The sequence below is a fragment of the Adelges cooleyi genome, unplaced genomic scaffold (genome assembly GCF_023614345.1).
Source record: "Adelges cooleyi isolate 19-005CV unplaced genomic scaffold, UGA_ACOO_1.1 ACOO_flye_CR_arks_rails_tigmint_CR_PRNA_21, whole genome shotgun sequence".
In the NCBI taxonomy this organism is placed as follows: domain Eukaryota; kingdom Metazoa; phylum Arthropoda; class Insecta; order Hemiptera; family Adelgidae; genus Adelges; species Adelges cooleyi.
In genome coordinates this window covers 11,881,957-11,904,004 of record NW_026095871.1, presented here as the reverse complement: position 1 = coordinate 11,904,004, position 22,048 = coordinate 11,881,957, and the positions used below count along the sequence as shown (strand labels likewise).

General features: G+C 31.4%; 1 protein-coding gene across 2 annotated transcripts; it reads left to right on the top strand.

Moving 5' to 3' along the window:
• Positions 1-263: 263 nt before the first annotated feature.
• LOC126834572 (ABC transporter G family member 23-like) lies at positions 264-14,735 on the top strand. Of its 2 annotated transcripts, none has more exons than XM_050566599.1 (16): positions 264-570; positions 6,033-6,211; positions 9,643-9,775; positions 9,886-10,040; positions 10,134-10,241; positions 10,314-10,404; positions 10,469-10,603; positions 10,667-10,806; positions 11,829-12,060; positions 12,142-12,319; positions 12,468-12,583; positions 12,679-12,749; positions 13,680-13,768; positions 13,981-14,157; positions 14,237-14,323; positions 14,416-14,735. In XM_050566599.1, the coding sequence occupies exons 2-16, from the start codon at positions 6,048-6,050 to the stop codon at positions 14,646-14,648; spliced, it is 2,109 nt and encodes a 702-aa protein (XP_050422556.1). In that variant the 5' UTR covers positions 264-570; positions 6,033-6,047; the 3' UTR covers positions 14,649-14,735. The 2 variants fall into 2 exon arrangements, with proteins under 2 accessions (XP_050422556.1, XP_050422557.1); XM_050566600.1 differs by having other exon boundaries at positions 265-570; positions 10,670-10,806.
• Positions 14,736-22,048: the final 7,313 nt, after the last annotated feature.

The window sequence follows — 22,048 nt, the reverse complement described above, 5'->3', positions numbered from 1 at the left end:
GCGTTTCGGAAGTCGTCTGGTTTTAGCGATTGCCCGTGAAAATGTCTCGCCGTCGATCCGTGTAGTCGCTGCAGTTATAACAAGTGTCGTGTTTACATTCCGGTATTTAGTAGAAAATTTGTTTTTTTTTTTATTTTTATTGTAACGAGGAACTAAATACCGCGCATGGGTCAAACCGGTACGAAAAAAAAAACCAGTTTTGTTTTCTACATTGTGTACCTCCTCTGCGTATCGCTGCCGGGTCGCCGTCTAAAGGACAACCACTATCCTTCGCGATGGTCTGTCGATCTCGGCCAAGCTCACGGACCTCGCGTTGTGCACCACGCAGTCGGTTCGTAATCGCTTACATCAGAAGATCTATCCGAATAGGTCCGTCCGGTGTTGAACCTATTCAGTGTTAACATGCCATTATTTGTGTCGGGAACCGCGCGTAGCCCAGTGTTCTGAATAGATAATATTTGAGCATACCGCCGTCGATTGTGTGTCAGAAACAGACAGCGAAATCAACGTCGTCAAGGACGGATACCGTCAGCTGTGTGCCCGTGTAATCGATTCCGCGATCCAAAAAAGGTACGATTAGAGAATAATTAAACACCGTTTTGTTCGTTGGACATGATATAATTAGTACGAGTGGGTTTCGAATCCGAATGTTCCAATAGCAAGTAATTGATGCGATGACGACCAAAAGAGTCCGAATGACGTTTTTATCAAACAAGCTGTTCACCCAACAGTGTGTTTTGTAAATAAAAGATCATCTCTTTTCTTTGGATTCTCGCCACTTTTTGTTGACCATTGTTTTTTATTAGTAACCGCAGTGATACGCACAATAGTACCTAAACGCTATTTTTTATCCCAATTAAAATTTGTTTATCAAAACATTTTAGCTTCGATGCGGAGCGTCACATCGATATATTTAATACAGCAATTTTTATATTTGTACCAAATAACTAAAAGTTCTCTAACCTAATCGACAATCGCTGTTAGATGAATAAATGTATTCTAAACAACACAGGGTGCGACGACAATAATGTTTGTGAATTAATACTTAAATTCAACACGTTGACATTAATGTTGACTGTAGCAAAACATATTTGTTTTTTTTTTTGTATGAATCTATTGACTTTTTATAAACATTTTGTACGGTATTAAACCGTACAAATAGTTGATGTCGAATATCCTGTTTGGTATTTTTTTTTTTTTACGCCGATTAACCGTATGTGTTTGTAAAGTATGTTCGAAAACAATATAGTACACCGATTAATATTGTACAATTTGTAAATAGGTTTGTTTTATGATGGATCGCATCCGTCTTTCGGATTTGGTCATATTATACAGCGAAACGAACCTCAACGCTGACTCATAAATAATTGCCATTTCGCAAAATATAGTAAGTTTTGCAATAATCGTGTGGACTAACCAAATATAATATTAAAACGTTTTTTCATGCGTTGTCCACTGTTTAGAACTCCAGACGTTTCATCATTCAACAAAACAAAAAAGCGTAGGACTCAATAATATTATGTTTATATAATAAAAAACAAATGGCAAATACTCAGCAGCATGATCCCGAATGGACATTCTGGCGGAGGTCGAAATGTGGCTGATACATGTGTTATTTAAATTCGAGTTACTTGATGGATCTAAAATCAGTGTTATATTGTGTTTCAACGTTGCATATTATATTATTGCCTCTATCATCGCAATTCGTTCGAGACCACAGACTGACGTATGTTTGGAAATTATTTATACCCAGCAGCGGAATAACCCGTAAAATATAATAAATTAACATGACTCAATTGTATTTTACTTTAGTCAGTTGTACTAAGCTGTAGTCGTTTAAAAAACACCAGTAAAGATTATATTTGATTGGTAAAAATTACACAGGTTTTTTCTAAAATATATCGCCATAAATAGACGTTTAAACGTCAGAATTAAATTGGTATGCATAAAATGGGGAGGTAACCTTAGTCCTCAACCTTGGCAAAGTAATAATTTTTTAACAATATTAATTCTGTAAACACATTAAACATTTCAAACCCGAAAGACTTTATTAAAATAACATTTTAGTAGTAATGTGATTTTCAATTGTCGGCGATAGCTCTTTTGATGGTTATTGTTGTTTTTTGGTAATGCAAATTAGTTCTTTTATTAAATAACAATTGTGTGTAGGGGGTATCAGGTCGAATGAAAGTAAATGTCAATAAGTAATTTATTTCGTCAAAAATTAGTGTTAAATTTTCAAAATAGCATCCATGTTATGTATTAATATAAGGACACGAAATAAAAAAAAGGATATGTATGTTATGTGTTACAAGTACAGACATTTTTGTATTTGAAATATTTTAAACGAACTGTGATAGAAGATTATAAGACATTTCTCTAATTTTAATATTAATACTCCTATTTTTGTTTGAATATTTTTGATAAATAATCGATTGAACTGGTTTTTAGATATTTTTAAATTTTATACTGACAATGTTTTAAAAAATATTATTTGTTCGACACTCTTGGACGAAAGAGCTTGACAAATAAAAAGGATCTCTATTCATAAAATTTTGATTTTGTTTTTTGAGAGGTCGTATGAAATATATGATGGCATAGTTGTATAGTTTGTATTGACAGTTTTGAGTGTATGGTTTTGTTATTTTGAGAGACAAATGTATTTGTTTATGAAAGTTTTATACGTTTTCAATATATTATTATTTAAATAACTTTATGTAATGACATTTTTTCCAAAACTAAAACCATCTACAAAGCATTAACCTGCAGTAGGTACTCCAAAACCGAGTTGTTCTAATATTTATCTGGCAAAACTTTTTTATTATTTTGTTTTGTATAATATTTATAATAGTAATTCTTGTTTTAAAAACCAGATTTATTAACGATAGGAAGTACAATAGTCGTTGATGAATTCTAGTTCTAATAATTATGACCCAAGTTGTTCAAAGCAAAATGTATTATAACTATACAATTTCAATGTCAATGACTAAAGAAAAAAAATTTAAACGAGTATAGTCAACGACAAAAACAGGATTTTTTAGTGACGTAACCGTTGTGTGTTATCCTGTTTACATGATGTTGGTTTTTTTTAATACTTTAACTAATAATAATATTTTTCACATAATATCATAATATAAGAAAGATGAAAATACTAATCTAATTATATACTCGCGATAAACAATTTAAAAATTATAATAAACGATCATAGTTTTGAAAATTGATAGTATGGGTGTACTTGGAAAAGCCTAACACGTGATATTGTTTTTTTTTTAAATTACCATTGTACCGGTTGGGTCCATCAAACGACGTAATGACATGACAGTAAAACAAAAGGTATTGTTATGAAGCAAAAAAAAAAAAAATTAATGTTTTTGCTTTTTAAAATATGCTTGACCCGATTAAAAGATAATGAAAGAATAGTAGAAGTACAATGTACATGACACCCATGTGCGTAGACCATGAAACACAACAAGGTACCCGTGCGGTTCTGCGGCTGGAGGTAGTTAAAAATTAATGTATTCTGAGTAAATAATAAGGCATTTCTACAACGTGATAGAAGTTCTGCTAATTGACATTTGTATAGAATTCAGTTGCACAACATTTCAATGCGCTGGTTATTGGACCAAGATGAAGAACTTAAATAAGTCCAATAAAACGGTTACCGTTGTATGGCTACTTGCTTAGAAGCTGGAAATAACGTTGTGTTAAAAATTCAGTATAATTTGAAATCAATTTTAATACGAATTTTGTTGTGAAAATACATATTTTTGAGAGAATTATTTCCTAAGTCGAAAGTTCATAAAATTTCTATATCATGTATAGACATATGGTGATCAATGCATTTAAAAAATGTTTAATGTATCTTAATAGTTTAGTTTGTCAACTTATGGGTTTGCTCTTTGCTTATATCCATCAAAAATATTATACAGCTTCTCGCAATTAAATAAGTACAGGTAGTTGTTGAATACTGTTTTGTTGTGGATATTGTTGTTCAGTTTGTTCTAATATAATATTACAATTTTTGGCATCAGACACCGCGCCATCGCCTTATTATTGTTTAGTTGACTCATTTTAGCTGGTCAGTAAATGCTATTGTTTTATAACGTCTGTTTATTGTACGGTTAAAACTTCACTTTGATCTCTTATGAAATCAGTTCACAGACCGTTTTACAGACAAATTCACGTTACAGAGGTCATTGCCTGGGTTCATGTGCAAATAAGCAACACTCTGAAAACTCCGGTGCTATAATTATTATAATAATACTTATAAGTATTATTTATTTTAATTAATTTGCATTTTTTACTGTCAATAAATACACCTTAACGATTTAATTTATGTAATTTAAGTCTATTCGATGTGTTAACGATTGCCAATTTTAGAGCTTACTTTCTCGGAATACTTGCAGTAATCATTTCTAGTCAAAAAAACATTTGACGTTATATATTTTTACAGAGATTAGGTAAAACAGAAAATTACGCTGATAATAATTGATGTATATACACTATGTTGGTCGTATTTTTACTTCATACTTAATCCTTGCAAATAGGCTCGAAATTTGTAAAAATATTAATACTTATCCTGAGTTACATAAAGAATCAATACATTTAATGGTTCATTAAAATTTAATTGGCCAATGACAAGCCACTAAATTATGTTTAAGAAACCACTAAACATCTATTGGTTCATAAAACGCTTAGTGATCATTTATGCAACCCGGCATTAATGTTTTAGTTGAAGACCTTCGTCTTCCTGTTTGAGCGAATAAAAGTATAGTATTTCTCAGTATATTAAAAAATGTAGCTAAATTGTAATCAATTATCCTCTGAAAATAGACCTGATAGTTTTATATTCGCTTAAGAAACAACACTAAAGCTTATTATATTATTTATTAGGTACTTGATGATAACTAAATTCTAAACAAAATATAAACACATGAAACATTTGGAGTGAACAATTAATCCTTATATTAGTAAAAATGTATTTCAATTAAAAAAACATTATGATTTCCATGATGAATTATTCATTTTTTTATGTATTTTTTTAAAAACTTAGTAAATGGAGGATTTGTAAATTAATTCTTTTAAAGTAAGTTTGACCGACTAAATCTCTCTCCTAACTTTTAAAACTTAAATGGTAACGTGTACCTACATTTAATTAATTTACCTACTGCATTACGAATAATTTGCTAAACACTTCAACTGGTCAATAACCAGTTTTGAATAATTATTTTTAAAGTTACTAAAGTTTAAAAATTAGGATGGGAGTCTATTTGCTATAGAGTAATGCGCGCAAATAAAATGTATACTACACTCTTCTTCCTCCCATTCTAAAAATTATGCTTTTGAACTTTAAAAGTGACTATCCAAAACTGGTTATCGAACAATGAACGTTTTCAGCAAATTATTCGCAATTAAATAAGATACGTTACTAGTATTGTAAAATAACATAAACAAAAATGTTTTTAAGAAGAAAAACGTTGTAATTATTTTCAGACAAAAATTAGAGTCTTATCGTTAATGAATCATTCTGTATAATAACAACTCTGGCATATTTCAACGCTAATTATTTTTTGCGACCACCTTTTATGCTGCAACTACTTATCTTAATTTTTGGTTTTTTTTTTTACAATTTTAAAACCTTAACGAAGGCAATGATATGTATGTTTAGAGTTAATATTTACCTACCGCAATGTTGATGATGATGTCGACCAAGACAGCTTAAGTGACTTTGATTTTGGTACTAGGTATAATGTCGGTTCTCGGTTAATTAAACATGATAATATCCGGACAAATAGTGATGTGTCATTAGACAGAGTAGGCGTTTACTCGAATAGGAAGCATAGTATTCTTTTTCCGTCACGTGACCTCTAAAAGCACGTTACCCAACCAGTTCTCCTCCACGTGAGCCGACAAACTCGTTGCGCGTTTATAATGTGTCCGGTCACAGATCTAGGGTTTGTCTTTTTTTTTTATTAATTAGTATTACAACGAACATTGCTTGTACATTAATATTGTATATTGTGTGTTATCAGGTGTAGCAGCTGATCATGGAGGAAATCTCCTTAGACTCTGGTGCCAACGGGTCGCGTCCGCCGCCTAATCAATCTCAAGGTGGTGAGGAAATAGCGATTTCGATCAAGGAAGCAGTAAAAATGTATTCGAAAAACGTAATACTCAAAGGATTGAACATGACCGTACCGAAAGGCAAAATGTAGGTACCTAATTTTAAGTACACGGACGATCGAACTATCGTATATATGTGTTATAAATTAAGATATTTTTCGGGTTTGGAGACCGGTCAAAATGGTATTGTGCAAAGAGAAAATGTGTGCAAACAATTAATACACCGTTCAGATTTATAAATCGTCTATTATTTCCCATTATTAATGTCCGACCTCTTAAAGTACAATATTTACTAAACCAATTAGTGTATAAAACAATGTACAGTTTTATTAGTCTCCCATTAAATGTTTCAACAAGCCAATGAGATGAGCTATTAATTTATAGCAGTTAAGGTCAAATAGGCTAAAACAATTTGTTTTTCTCGAAAAATATTGTTTATTATTTTTTATGATGGGAAAATGAGAGAGAATAGGTTGAGATGATTCGATCATGTTACGAGGAGAGATGAGGCAGAGCCAGTGAGAGCTGTTATAAAAATGAATGTAGAGGGAAAGAGAGGAAGACCGAAGAAAAGACGGATGGACGAAATAGAGAGTGATATGAGGATAGCTGGGGTGATCGAGCTCTATGAAGGTGTAGGAATATGGTGGTCGACCCCATGTAGTTGGAAGTGTAAGGCGAAGTTGGAGAAGAATTGTTTATTATTTCTATGCTTGTCCTAGTCTTAAATTTACAGTCTAATAACTCGAGCCATAAATAAAATATGATTGTTTAAAAACGTTATTTGTTTACGGAAATCAAATAATATATTTCAATAGAAGGTTTGTGTTTTTAACTTCATCTCATACATTGCTATGTTTTTTAATGATTAAAAAACCATCCTCAAGAGTCAATACTATATATATCTATGGTCTGATATCTTTCTTTTGGGTTATAAACATCATGACGATAGTATGAATTAAGTTCAGCCTTAGGTTTATTTTGTACTTTCTATACTCGAATCTTGTTTGTGTCAAAAAATATTTTTATCAACAATGCCGCAGACGGGGGTGCAGAGAGAGGGCATTGGGGGCATGCTTTCCTAAAATATATTTTCAATTTTTTAATGCTGGACATGATGTCCACCGTAAAACATATATTATACACTATTCTTTAGGTCTTATAAACTAGTGCCCTCCCTCTCCAAAAATAAATTTTCTGGCTACAGAACAGCTTTCAACGTTAGTGTTTAGACGGACTTTGAATATTATGTGCTTTTATAATTTTATATTACATATATTTCAATAATAAATCAGTTGATTTCAATATTTATTAAACGCATACACTATAATTACATATTTAAAACGACAATTAATTTGTTAGAGTTATGATTTTGCTCAAACTTCAATGATTTAGAGTCGTCGTGTACTTAGGTGAAGTTACAAACATAGTGATCCTCACGTAACACCTTTTATGTGGGCAATCAATAAATAATAATATTAACCATTATCAATTAAATTAAATCGTGGTTGGCTATTATAATTTATATGAATTTCCATGGGCTAAAATTAATCAAATAAAATTCACGAGGCTTAGACAAATGCTTTTATATTAAATTGAATTTAAACCAGCGTTTATTATTAATACAAATAATATTTTAAAACTAGAGTGTTAATTACTTCCTGTTACGGCATAACATATTTCATATTTTTAGCATATTAAAGAAATTCAATGTTCATTGGCTGACAACTGAACGCTTACAATATTTTTTGCTTAGATCATTGAACTTGAGATCTACAAAAACCAGTTTGCCGGTTAATTTTACTCATGGTAGTTTATAGCAACATCATAAGTTGTATCATTTTTATGATCTAACAGATAATTATTTTACAATCCAATAGTGTTTTTATTTATTTTTATTACATGTTAAGAGGTTCGAAAACTATTATGATATGACAATCATAAAAATGTATTACTAGTTAATTGTTTCTTATCAATGAACTAATAATATTAAATTAGGTAAGTTTGTTTATTATTTTACAACCAACAATTACTGTATCTACTTAATTAATACAGAAAATTCAGATTTTTAATGGATATTTATTTCACATAGGGGTTTTACCGAAAAAATTGTACTTTTTTAAACGGCATTAAACAATAATTTGATCATAAACGCTTAATTTGTAATAAACGGTTTTTTTTTTGTACCTAATGAGTATAATAATATGTCACATTTGCTGGTTTAATTAATAGTTTCTTTTACGATTTTCCTTGAATGAACTGTAAATTCCCATGTCTCATAAGTTGTTGGAATGGTTTATGTAGGATGAATGTGCAAAAACATGTTTTATTTTTAATAAAATCTGCAAGCGTACCTGAAGATGGTAATCATGGAGATGACGCTCGGCAAGTAATTATAAACGCAATAAGCGTGTATAATAGATGCTGCGTCGTGTTTACTAATTTTCTATTTGTCGCAGTAGCGGTAAATTCATGTGTATTTTTTTTTCATGCCTGATAAAAAAATGTCATGTTACCGTAATGGAATTTTTTTCTAAACTAAATTATAACATTAGATATAATATTAAAAACGCAATTATTTCCCGTTTTTTGTACCAATTCTATTGTATTCGTAAAACACAATTATGTTTAAATCAAAAATTATACAACGACATTTTAAATAATATGTTATAGTTTTATTTTCATAAGTGTGATTTTACCTAGAGAATTTAAGGTTGACATTTGTCTAAAATATTTAACTGACTCGATTACATTTTTGGCTTGTAAACAAAAAGTTTCTTTCATTGGTTTAAATTAAATTTTGTTGTTGTTATTATTTGTTGACAATTTCCATAGCAGGCGAAATAATAGCAAAACATACATCTGTGTATAAATGTCACCTACTACGTCCCCTCGTTTCTTTAAATTACTAGTTTAAAATTTAAAACTTAAAAAATATGAATTAAATAAAATTAAAAATTATACATTTCATCTAACAACTAGTTTATCAAAGAAGTTGAAGAAAAATACAAATTTCAGCATTTATAATATTATTTTAATTTTTTAAAACATTTAAATTTGTTATTTCGTCTGCAATACAGTACAAGGTCATTTTTTTTCTTCAAAATTTACATGTATATTGTTTTACTAATAAATTTAATGTTACATAACAAATCTTAAATTCAGACCTTGCTACAAATCTGAAATTGTTTTTATCATTAACATACAACAACTTAATTAGGAGGTACTTATACATCTCAAATTAATATTTAAAACATTTGCAAAACATAAATAAATACATTTTTGTTCATATTAAAACAACCATGAATTTATTAGTTTAGAATTGAAATTCACTAGTTTGTAGTCAAATTGGTACAAATTATAGTACAATTATTGGGAACATTTTTTGATCTAAATTCTAACATGCGGGTGCATAATTTAATATCTTTTCGGAAATATTTAAATCAATGAATAATTGAGTATTTGCATAGTCTACTATTTTATCTAATTGTTACTATTCATTGGTTTTATTTATTTCAGATACGGACTACTAGGTCCCAGTGGTTGTGGCAAAACAACACTGCTTAGCAGTATCGTCGGCAGAACTAGTCTGGATTCCGGTGAAATTATTCTTAAAGCAACCAAACGAGAAGACATAGGATATATGCCACAAGTAATTTATTTATACAATTCTGATCACGGCTAATTTTTATTTTTGTAGAATAAAATTATAGTCGTTATGTTATTTAGACATTGCAACCATTATTTTTATTTTTGGTCTAGGATTTAAATTTACACGAACATTTAACGATATTACAAACGTTCAAATTTTATGGTAAAATGTTGAACATGCCAGAACAACTAATTTTAGAGCGGGCCAAAGATCTCTCATTGTTATTGGAATTGCCGCCTGATAACAGATTAGTCGTAGAACTAAGGTATGGTTGCATAAATCATATTTGGAACATTAGTTTTATTATCATAAACTAACAAAAGTCCATTGTGTTAAAACATTTTTTTTCGGATTTCAGTGGAGGACAACAAAGAAGAGTATCGTTAGGAGTGGCTCTTTTGCACAACCCTAATATTTTAATTTTAGACGAACCGACCGTTGGTTTGGATCCAGTATTGAGCTCTAGGTAATGTACTAAACACAATAATATTATGCTTAGTGTCCTAGTAAACATAACCATGTGATTCCTGTATTACAGTATCTGGAATCATCTAGTGTCTTTTGCCGCAAACGGCAAAACGATTATTATTACCACACATTACATCGAAGAAGCAAGGCAAGCAAATTTAGTGAGTTTTTAATGATTTTTCATCGGATGATGGCAAATGTCATTCAATTTCTTGTTGTTGTCAGATCGGCTTGATGCGAGAAGGAGTTTTGTTAGCCGAAGAATCCCCAGAAATGCTAATGGCGCGCTGTAACGCTAATTCCTTAGAAGAGGCTTTTCTAATACTTAGCCGTAAGCAAGAAATGTCTGCCAACACTGAGGTAATTAACGGTCGACAAGTGTTAGCTACTTATAATATAATATAACAATATTATGTCAATCAGCAGGTCAACGACACGTATAATAAATCATATTTCAACAGAGGAAAAGCCACACAAACAAAATTAAACGATGGATTCTTCCGGATGAACCGAATGAATTGTCTTATGTACAAAAACTTAACTTTATTATGGCAACAAAAACCGTGAGTAATTTATATATTTGTATTTAAAGTTGTAGTAGTATAAAGTGCTAGTTTTATAAAAATACAATTTACAAAATGTCCATCTTTCGTAAAAATGCCTCAAAAAGGCCTATCGTTTAATTCGTCTGAACCCCCGCAAAAAGGTTAGCAAAATAACATATTTTAAAAATGTAATATAGTTTGTATATTTGAAATAAATAGTTTTAAACATAGAAAGACATACCATCATAATAGTTGCATTATTACCAAGTTGTTTATACCTATTAGTACAAACCATTTATAGAAGTAATTCTATAAATGGTTTGTAATTTGTCATACGAATAAATAAATAAATAGAAGTAATTAGGTTTGATATTATATATTTTGTTAAATATTTTTATTCGTACGTTTAAAATTATTAAATATCTATTAGGCATTTAACAGTTTTTTTTTTCAACCGAATTTTCTACCTGAAATCCTAAATTGTATCCAATTATAAAACAAAATTATTCCACCTACACTTTAGGCAAATTAAAAAACAAAGTTTGATTTTTAGTCTAAATCCGGTAGAAGCTTATTTAATAAGCAACTCTTGGAAACAATAAAAAAAAATCCTAATTAGCAAACCAATCTTATACAGCTAAATTAGCTTTTATTATTAGCTGCGCTAATGCAATAAAAGCTCCAACGTTAATGCTATGTATACAATTTTTTGAACATATGAATACAGAAGAAATGCATTTCGAGTATAAAATAATTTCTAATAAAAAAATCTGATGTATTTGCACTGAAAAATACATAATGTAGTTTAAATAATTTAATCGAATTACTAATCTCCGATTACTTTTTGAACACAATAATTAAGTAGGTAATCTATGTAAGTATGAACGATAAACAATACGGCTAGTTTGACAGAACGGTCAGTCCCACTCAGTGGCAATCCTATTTCGAAACCAATAATTTGTTTTGCAATTAAATTGTTTATTAAAAAAAAAATAAGAGGTTCGTTTCAATAACAATCAATGTGTGTATTATGTTCTTAGGTTTTTGTGTTTTCTGTTTCTGCTGCCGTTAGTGCAAACGTACTTTTTCAATCTGGCCATCGGTCACGACCCCCAAGGTCTAAGCATAGCGGTTGTCAACAAAGAAGTAGCCTCTAAAGGCATAGCCGAATGCAATCCTGATTTGTACAGCGGATGTTTCCTCGACGATCCAAACAGTGTCACGATAAGCTGTGCGTTCGAAGACCAAATCAAAAGCAAAACTCTGAAAATCGTAAGCACCTCTTAGAGTGTACATACAGGCGTTAAGTTGCACGATTAGTGGAAAAGACAAATAATGTATTGTTTTTATTAGACTCATTTCGACGACGTAAGGACTGCTTTGGCCGCCGTGAGAAAGAACTACGCTTGGGGACTATTGTATTTCCCTGTTAACTATACTAATTCCATGGCCGTGCGATTCGCAAATGCCACCAGGACATCGGAATATCACGTGGAGAGCAGTACGGTCCAAGCATGGATAGACTTGTCGGGTAACTTAGTTTTATTTGATTATAATAATTAGAATTTAAAAGACACTATTCGTACAATGTGGAGCCCGTATTGGAAATGTATATCAATTTGAATGTATTGGGCTTTATTTTAAAGTCGGTGTTTTAAACGTTTCATTGTTATTTTAAGATCAATACATTGGAAACATGGTAAAAGCGAACGTACTGTATACCACTCAAGAATTCTTGCAAGGAGCTTTACGCCGGTGCAATGTCAACGAAAAAATTGCAAACATTCCTATATCGGTTGGGGTTTTTTTTTTTTTTTTTTTAAATGATTTACCCACTAGGGAAAAACACAATTTTCATGTATTTATCGACAACATGTTTCCTTTTTCCAGTTCAAAACACCGGTGTACGGCTCGATACATACATCGTTCATCCATTACGCTTCGGCTGCCATCTTGTGCTTGTAAGTATAACATTTATATGCTAAATTCAATTTCATCTATATTTGATATGTATTCGTGGTGAATTAGCTCAAGTCGGTATCTCGTTTATCCGCGGTTTTAAAAAATGTGTAAGTAATGCAATGTAACGGAAAATGTTAGGTAATCAATAATAGTACGACGAGATCGGTTATTTGATTAAAAGTTAGTTAACAGGTGTCAAAAACACCAACAGGTATGTAAATTTATTTTCGTAAAACTATTATTTCGAAATTGTATGATCCGTCATTGATAACAGCAGCTGTCAGAAAACACCCGGTCGAACCATTTCTATTTATTAGTGGATTAATCGACGGGTCATTCAACATGGATGATTAGAATAACGGATAAAGTAGTATGTCCTATTAAACAACTGCCCGGTATTTTGAATAATTTAAAAGCAACAAAGGGTATTTGAATTTTGATTCATAAAAAATAGCGACTTTGATGTATTTAGAAAAAAAAAGGATTAATTATGATATAATATCTTTATCTTAGGAATAATGTAAAAACATTACATACAAAATAGGAATCATAATTAAACTCGCGCAGCAAAAAAATGTTAACGTTTTTAAAATATTGTTGATGATACTTTTGAGATGAGAATAAACGTTTTAAAAATATTGTTTTAGCATTATGAAAATATTTCCAATGTTAATTAATTGCTGTTTGTAATATTATAAACAATTTTAAAATGATAAAATAAATTGAGCAATATTTAAACAAGATTTTGTTTAACGTTATTTAATCTGCTGCCAAAACGTGATTTTAAATTATTTACAAACATTTTTAAAACATTAACATTTTTTTTTTTTTGCTATAAGGAAGTGATTATATTATATTAGTGAGTAGCTATATTGTTATTGACTGAAATCTATACTCGTAAAATATACCATGATGATGCGTTTTGACAGGTGTTGTTACTACTTGCCGGTGTTGTTGACGGCAGGTCTGATTCTCACGGAAAAGAAGGAAGGCATGATGGAAAGAATGATGGTTTCCGGTAAGTTTGCCAAATAATTTTAAATCCGTTTCCAAATCAAGTATTTTGCTGACTTGTGATTCCTCGTGGGATTTCCCCCGTCGGATTAGCGCGCTTTCAAGGCGACCGTTAATTATCATTATAGAAATCACACAATTGCCGTGAACGCATTTATTTTTATTAATGTTTAATCGGGTTTCTTGGTGGATCTTAACCGTCATCGTGTTTTCCAGGCGTTAAGTTTACCGAAGTGTTAGTGTCCACGGTCATCATTCAAATGGCAATCCATGGTTTGCAAACACTGCTGGCCATGTACGTCATGTACATACACTTTGACAATCCGTACTTGGGCAGTCATTTTCCCACCATGTTGCTGTTGATGTTGCTGGGAATGGAAGGGATGATTTTCGGTAAGTTTGCCGGTGATGATTCGATAGTTGTGTCGATGGCGTGTGATTGACGGCTGGCAATTTTTTTTTTTTTATACAGGATTCCTGATCGGAGCGTTATGCCAAGACTTTTCGATTGCCGCGTACATCGGCACCGGCAGCAACATCATGATGGCTTTCACGTGCGGTAAATATTCAACAGATTTTGTTCACAAACATTATTGTTTACTTGCAAACTTGAAAATTGCATTTTGACATTTTTCGATTACATCCCGATAGGTTTGGTCTGGCCGCTGGAGGGTGCCCACTACCTTCTGAAAACGTACGGTCCGTTCTTGCCGATGACGGCGCCGGTCAGGGCCTTACTGGCCATTACCGCCAAGGGCTGGTGGTTTGATACCGCGCCCGTTATAGCCGGGTTCGCGTCGATTTTCGGTTGGTCGGTCGTCATGGTGGCTGCGATTTTCTTAGTAAGTCGGCTGAACAAAGACATATGGGTGATGCGCAAGTGAGACGTAGCGACTGGGCCAACATCAGACTGACACCGTCCTAATGTTGTAAAACTGTAAAAAAAAAAAAAAAACAAAAACAAATCAAAATATGTATTGAAAGTCATAATGTAACGATGGATTGGACCGGACAACAAAATATACGAAATATTTCAAAACAAACTTGCCATCGTTAACTTTCGTTATGATCTAATAATTGTAAAATTAAAATTAAATTTGTTAAGTGATATTATTATGTAGTTTATAAAAAAATTATACGTGTATATATATATAATATAATAAAAAACGTGTAGTATACACCTCGTCGTGTACCGTGTGGGTTTAATTTTTATAACCGAAACGAGATTTCTAAATACGGACAACCAAAAGTAAAGCAATTATCAAAATATATTATGCATAGTTATTACTTATTTGTTTAAATAAAATACCGACTGTTTATATACAGCCGAAACGAGGAATTACATTAAATACGATTTAATAATTAATATTGATTTTTTAAAAACCTTTACGGGTCGAGTGTGGATACTTTGTTTTAAGGCAACTTTATAATTTAATTTTAATTTTAGAGAAAGTTTTGTATTAATATTTTGTATTCTATATAAAGTAAGAAGTTTATAAGTGTTGACATACCACGTGTAGGAGTTACTTCAATCGCTGTCTGTTTTAATTATATTGTTTAAAGTACTGATAATAATAATTATATGTAATATAAGGTAATTTATTTTACACATAAAGTTGATTATTTGGTTGTTTAATAGAGTGACGAAAATGAAATGATTATTTTATTATTAGAATACACTGTCTTTTATTATTCACATCTGTTATTATGTATTATACATTAGGCGGCTATAGCCGTCGTGAGTTTAAATACGATGTAATTTGAAATACAATATGAACTGCAGCTTCTTAACTTCAAATGCGGTAATTATGCAGATGATGCTTTTGGAGTGCCAATATCGTTCAACATGATTACCATAGTTAACCAAGTTAAATCTGGAGCTACGTCAAGTCCAGACATCACTCATACGACTAAATATTTAGGTACAACCATTATAATAATAAAAAATATGTTAATAAAAAAACTATTTGGAAAAAACAATTGTGCAAAAGAAACTATAGCTGTTTACTTTCATGTTTATAAAAAAAAATGTTTCCCCAGTTTCTCGGTTTTTACTTTGAAAACGAGGAATTCCAAGCTTACTCATTCCTGAAATTCTTTTATTTCGGAACGCTTTCCTTTTACTCAAGGATCATGGTAGTAAGGCATTTCAGCAATACAAGCTGAGAAGGTATTTTTTTTTACAATGATGTGTTTTTTCAATGTTAGTTTCAATGCGGAACTGGAACTGAGAAGGTATTGGTTGTTTTTTTTAAATAGATCAACAATTATTTATTAGATTTTATAAATTGAAAATTTATTAAAATCGTTTTTTTATTTAAATTTGTCGAAAAAACAATTTGAAATTATGATTATCTCGAATCAAAATAAAATTGTACATTTTATTATTTTTTATATAAAGTTTGTTTTTTTTTAATTGATCTCTCGCTGTTCTATGATGTATGTTTTAAGTTTTTCCGGGAAACATAAAATTCGCATGTATCCCGCATAGATTTGACGGCGAATCGTCGTTTCTTACCGGATTTATAGTAAATTTTCCTTTTTTCCCCCATCCAAACATTGTAAACCTGTAGAAATATTACCTCGACGATAAAATGTAGTGGCGGTACGCCAATGAGCTTATGCCGGGCGACTTGACTATTTGTCACGAGAGCTCCGGTTTACACGCAAAATATTTCTAACGACAGCGGCGGGCCACGGGCGAGGGAGGGACCATAAGTTTCAGGACTCCGGGACACTCGTATATAGCACACAGAAATACATATTATATTATATATAGATATATACAAAGTCGGCAGAAGGTTATATTTTGCGGCGGCGGCGGCGGCAGTGGAGCTGTATATCATTTTCATTGTAATTCCCGTTCTCCGACTGTACTATACGGGATAACGGCGCGGCGGTTGTGTGCGAATGCGTTCGGGTCGAGAGAGTTATATACGCCGTTCCGGTAGTCGAAAAGTCCCTTTTCTTCTTCGATGAAATATAAAATATTGACTTTTCCAACCTCGCAGAAATGCATAGAGCACGGTGGCCGGTGGTGAGAGGTAGACACGAGTCCGAGGGACCGAGTGAGAATATAAGAAAAAAAAAAAAACAGAACACATTAGCTATACCGCCCAAACGATGATAAACGAAAAACGCGCACAATGACAACACACTTCTTCGGCTCTCCACACGCGGTTCTAATGTTGTTTGTTTTTCCGTAGAGATTTTTATTTTACTCCATCTTATTCTCTATTTCTCTCTTTAGTTCATTCATTCATTCGGTTTTTTTTTTTTTATATCAAACCTTTTATTTACTCATCGAGGATTGAATCGACAATTTTCGCGTTCCAATCGAAAACCTCGTCTAGGTGTCGATCTCGTTTTTATTGGCCGGACCTTACTTAGCTCGGGGCGTATTTACTTTGGCCAATACCGACGTGTATTTGCAGACCGAGAGACCACTGACTTTCATAAGTTTGGCTAAGTTTTTTAACGGTTTTATACGCTAATACTCTTGTCCGTGAGCAGTAGTAATAAGAGCATTGTCAGCAATCTTTTAACCAATGGGCATTCACATTCAAAGTTCGTTTGAAGTTTTAAAAATAAAGTATTTATTTATTTTTAAATTTATAATGTTGGGAAATATCATTGAAACATTTTTCGTGCCATTAACATTTGATTTCCGACCAAAAACACGACGCGAACATAATATTACTATCTTTTTGTGGGTCTCTAACCGAAATAAATATATATTATGTAATGGATTTAGCACCAGGTTTAGCACAAACTGCAGGTAACGCCTATACTTAAATGTTATTAATATATTCGAGGGTAAAAATGAAATTATATATTTACATAACTAGGCATAAATAATACCGGGAGTATTATTATTATTATGAGACTAATGCTATCTTCGAAAACGCATTGAACGTGTCTACTTTATAGCGGTAGCATTGTTATATTTGAAAACTAAACGTTAAATATAAATATTTGTAGTAAGACAATAAAATAATTGTTTACGAAGCAGACCGTAGTAATGTAACATTTATATTTTGTATATAAATTTACAGAGCTATATCGAATGCACACAATAAAAAAATAAGAAAATAAGAGTATATTATCTGACACACACACACACATACAGAGTATAGTGGTCCTATCGTTTTTATACACAATATATATATACTTATATACTTTCGATTATAAGTTGGGGAGATTGCTATAGAAATAAATAAAAACTTATCGAGTCGTTCGGGTTCGAAGCATTTATAATATATATATAAAGCTAAAAGGTAACACAATTTCCTAAAAACAAAAAGTAATTTTTCAGAAACGAGAAGTTGTATCTCGATTGCACCTGTGATCCCTGATTTACTATCTGTGTTCAAGTAATTCGGTAAACAGTGTAAGCCTTAGAAAAAGGTTATAGGAATTAGAAACTTACATTCGGTTTGTAAGTTTTAATAATGTGCAGTTTTCGCGTGAAATCAACCCAATCTTATACCTCTATGAAATCCTTATCGTGCCTACTTGACAATTGTTGAACATTTTGCTTGTATTAAAAATAATTATAATTGCTCAATCGTCGATATATTTTTGAACAGAGCCTAACTGATAGTAATGTCCTTACTTTTCATTAAAAACCAAATTATTTTGGTGATTTCCAACGATAAATAAATAATAATGCATAATAACTAAAAAGGAGAAAATTGTCTTCGCGTCGTGTTGCATTATATCAAATAAAAGGTAATGTTTTAAGGTTTCGATTTTGATGGAAAAAAAAACATTTTTATTCAAAGCGTATAACAAACTTAAAATGTGAAGATTTTGGCTGTCATTCATCGTTCACCACAAATACAAAATTATCAGAAATACCTACCCACAAAAAAAAAAACCACACCACATACACACACTTGAGAGTGCCGAAATTGAGCATATATATGTACATTTAAACCTTTAAAGGTTTGGAATAAGTAAAGTTATAAATGGACATTTTTGTGTTTATTTCACACGGAAATTATTTTTGCGCCCACGTTAGAGTCGTGGAAATTTCGACGCTTAAAAATTAAAACAGTAGCCAAATGCCGTTTTATTCATTAATAATTTGAAATGTACAACTGAGTAATGGTCGCGTCAAGTCTGGGTTACGAATTATTTGTCGACATTTTATAAGGGCAGAAATATAACAGGCGGTGGACGCAGCACTGCCAGCATAAATAAACTTCATAACCGGAATGCCGACAATTACTTCGAATAAACCAATTTGGTCGAAATATATTATCAGGGCGAGAAATGAGTTTTTGTCGGTCCGCACTCTGGGAATTGACCCAATTATTATTATAGGTTGACTTTATTGGTCCTGTTTTTATTTTTTTTTACTGTCTAATGCGGCCACGAGAACGCGACCAATTTCGGTAAGATTTATAAAAAAAAAAAAATAATAATAAAAATGTAAAGTTGCGTTATTTCGGCGTTTGAAAATGTCAATTTGACAAGTGTTATTTTCCAGTAACAGTGTGTCGATCCTTGTTATAAGTCACATCACGGCCGCTAGGGTTCAAGACGCCGTCATTAACTTGGCGGTCTCGGGGTGTTTTCTTTATTTTTTATTTTTGACAAGCAAATCCTTTGGGTTTCCACGGACCATTGAAATTGGGTGTCCGTGGATCGTTAATGTCAAAAAATCATCTCCCCCGACCTTCGAATCTCGTGTTCGATGCCATTTAAATCGGACCGTATATTATTGGCATTATACGGCCGGCATAATAATTGTAGATTTTTTACTTAAAAACGGTAAAAAATTTTTAAAAAGGAATAATTCTAGTCGTAGACCACGGTTGGGTTTTGTATTGGAATTGAGTCAACCGATAAAGACATATAAACGAAACGTTTGCACGGTTTGTATATACATAGCACACTTTTGTATACGACTGTGTCAATTGTAGCGATTAGAAACGAATTTTAATTTAGGAAAAACGGAAATAATATTGAAATACCTTTGTAGAACTACTTTTCTGTTGATATTTAACTTGATTTCTATTGGTGAAATATAAAAAAAAACCGTTAAAAACATTTGTTTTAGTTTACCTGTCGCTTGTGGCTTATGATTTGCATGTAAACGGTTTTGAACAAGACACCGGTTATAATGCCTTTTATTTTTTTAAGCTAACGATTCTTGACGTGTTCGACGGGAGTTCGGTGTAATTGTACTCAACAAAATGTCTTCTTGAAACTCAAAAATTTTACTTCGTCGGTCGATGTATGTAAGCATGTATGGGTAAGATAATTTTATTTCAGAAGCTTTTATCGAGGCTTTTGCGCAGGGTGTTTGTTTTGTTCCATTTACTACGACAAAACATCACGGTTTTACTTTTATGTCGAAATGCTTTTACCGTTTATTTTCTACTCATTAGATAGAGCGTCGTTTTTCTAGGCATATATATATATATTTGTATATATATTATTTGTAAAATAGGTGACTTGTTTAGGAATATAGGACAGTTTTGAAACATTTCCATTACATCTAGAGTATATTATAAAATATATTTACTTTTATACTCGTACATCTCGGTCATGGCAGCGTGTAGTTTGCTAATATTACTAAATTTTACTTAAGTATAAAATTTTTATTAGGCGTACCAACCTAGCTGTTTTTTTTAGTAATGTTTTATTTTAGGAACGCAATTTCCACACACGCAAACCAACGTTAAGTCTTAGGTTAGGTGTAAAAACGACAATAATCCTTTTGGCATAAAAAACTTTTTCAACGTTTTACGTAAAACCTTAGGTTTTTTTTGGAAGTATTTCTTTTTATAAATAAATCTATGTATTTACTGTTTATATACAAATACGGAATATTCAATATTTTTGTTTTTTCTAAGAGTTTTTTTTTCGGAATAAAAAATGTCTTCAGTCTGCTTATGCCGTCAGTGTTCTGCGACCTGCACTGTACTTAGCAAGTACAAGAGGAAAACAGCTATTTACATTTTTTTTTTTAGCGGCCTATAGTTGAGATCAATATTATTTCGATTTTTGAAATAATATAGCATAATACGCTGTTTATCTTCTAAACCTTCTAGAACTAAAAAGCCGATTTTTTATTTAGCTATTAGAAAATTAGTTAGATTTATTAGGAAAAAACATAAAAAGTAAAAATATAAACGTTTATAATAAAATTTAAAAAACAAAAATTAAAAAAATCGGCCTTTAGCCCCCCCCCCCAGTAAAGATGTTAAACTTTATAATACATTATTTTTTTTTTTGAAAATTGGTTCAGTGGACACTTTAGAAAGTGACTTGTCGTTTTAGTCTTTATTTTTATAAAATTTGGCGCGTTGCCTTCTACCTGGTGTACGCCATCGAGAGCCTGTTGAGTTTCTACACGTCCATGTATATGTATTTTTTCGATTGTCTCATATTTTGCGTTCTGGGTTTGACCGGCCAGCGATATGGCGACATGGCCGATGTGGCCACTAGACTAGGACGTCTACCTAATACTGACGGTAGGCCACAAACTGAAAATAGCCACTGGTGATGAAATAATTTGGGATAACACTGATTATAAAATTAAAACACTTTTTTACATTTGTTATGATCAGTATATTAAAAACTATTGAAAACTAAGACATATTATATGTGTCGTTCAGTGTAAAAATGAATTATCTCCTTGTAATTGAATTTTGAAATAACAAAAGATATGGTTAGATAGACTTTATTAAGCAAACATAAGTATATTTTAAAAATTTGGAGTTACACCATTTATACAACGAATGACACATATTACAATAGTACATTTGCTTAAATCGTTATTGTTCATTTCATTTTTATTTTGTATATTTTTTACGAAAAATACATTACAATGTTAAACGAATTAAATTCTGAAATAATGCACTAATTTTATTTTACACGCGAGAGAGCTTAAACAAAATTGATAGTTAAATGTAAATTACATTTTATTACCGCTCACATGTAAAATACTAAAAAAAAAATCCATATAATTAGAAAGTTTAAGTCCTCTTATTAGGTTGGCTTAGATTGGGTTTTGTATTATATGGAATATTGTACTTTATAAAAATAGTTTTTAATTTTACAGATGACAATTTAAGTTACAACGTTTCTGAAATTGCTGAAGTTGAATTAAAATTAATCATTCATGACCATCAAATACTATCGAAGTTTGTTATTGTATCAACAATTTTTTTGCTGTATTGTATCGTTCAATGTAGCTTTTTTTTAGGTACGTTAACGACATTTTGAAGGTTTTTCGACCAGCCATCACGTTTCAGTTTTTAGTTAGTTC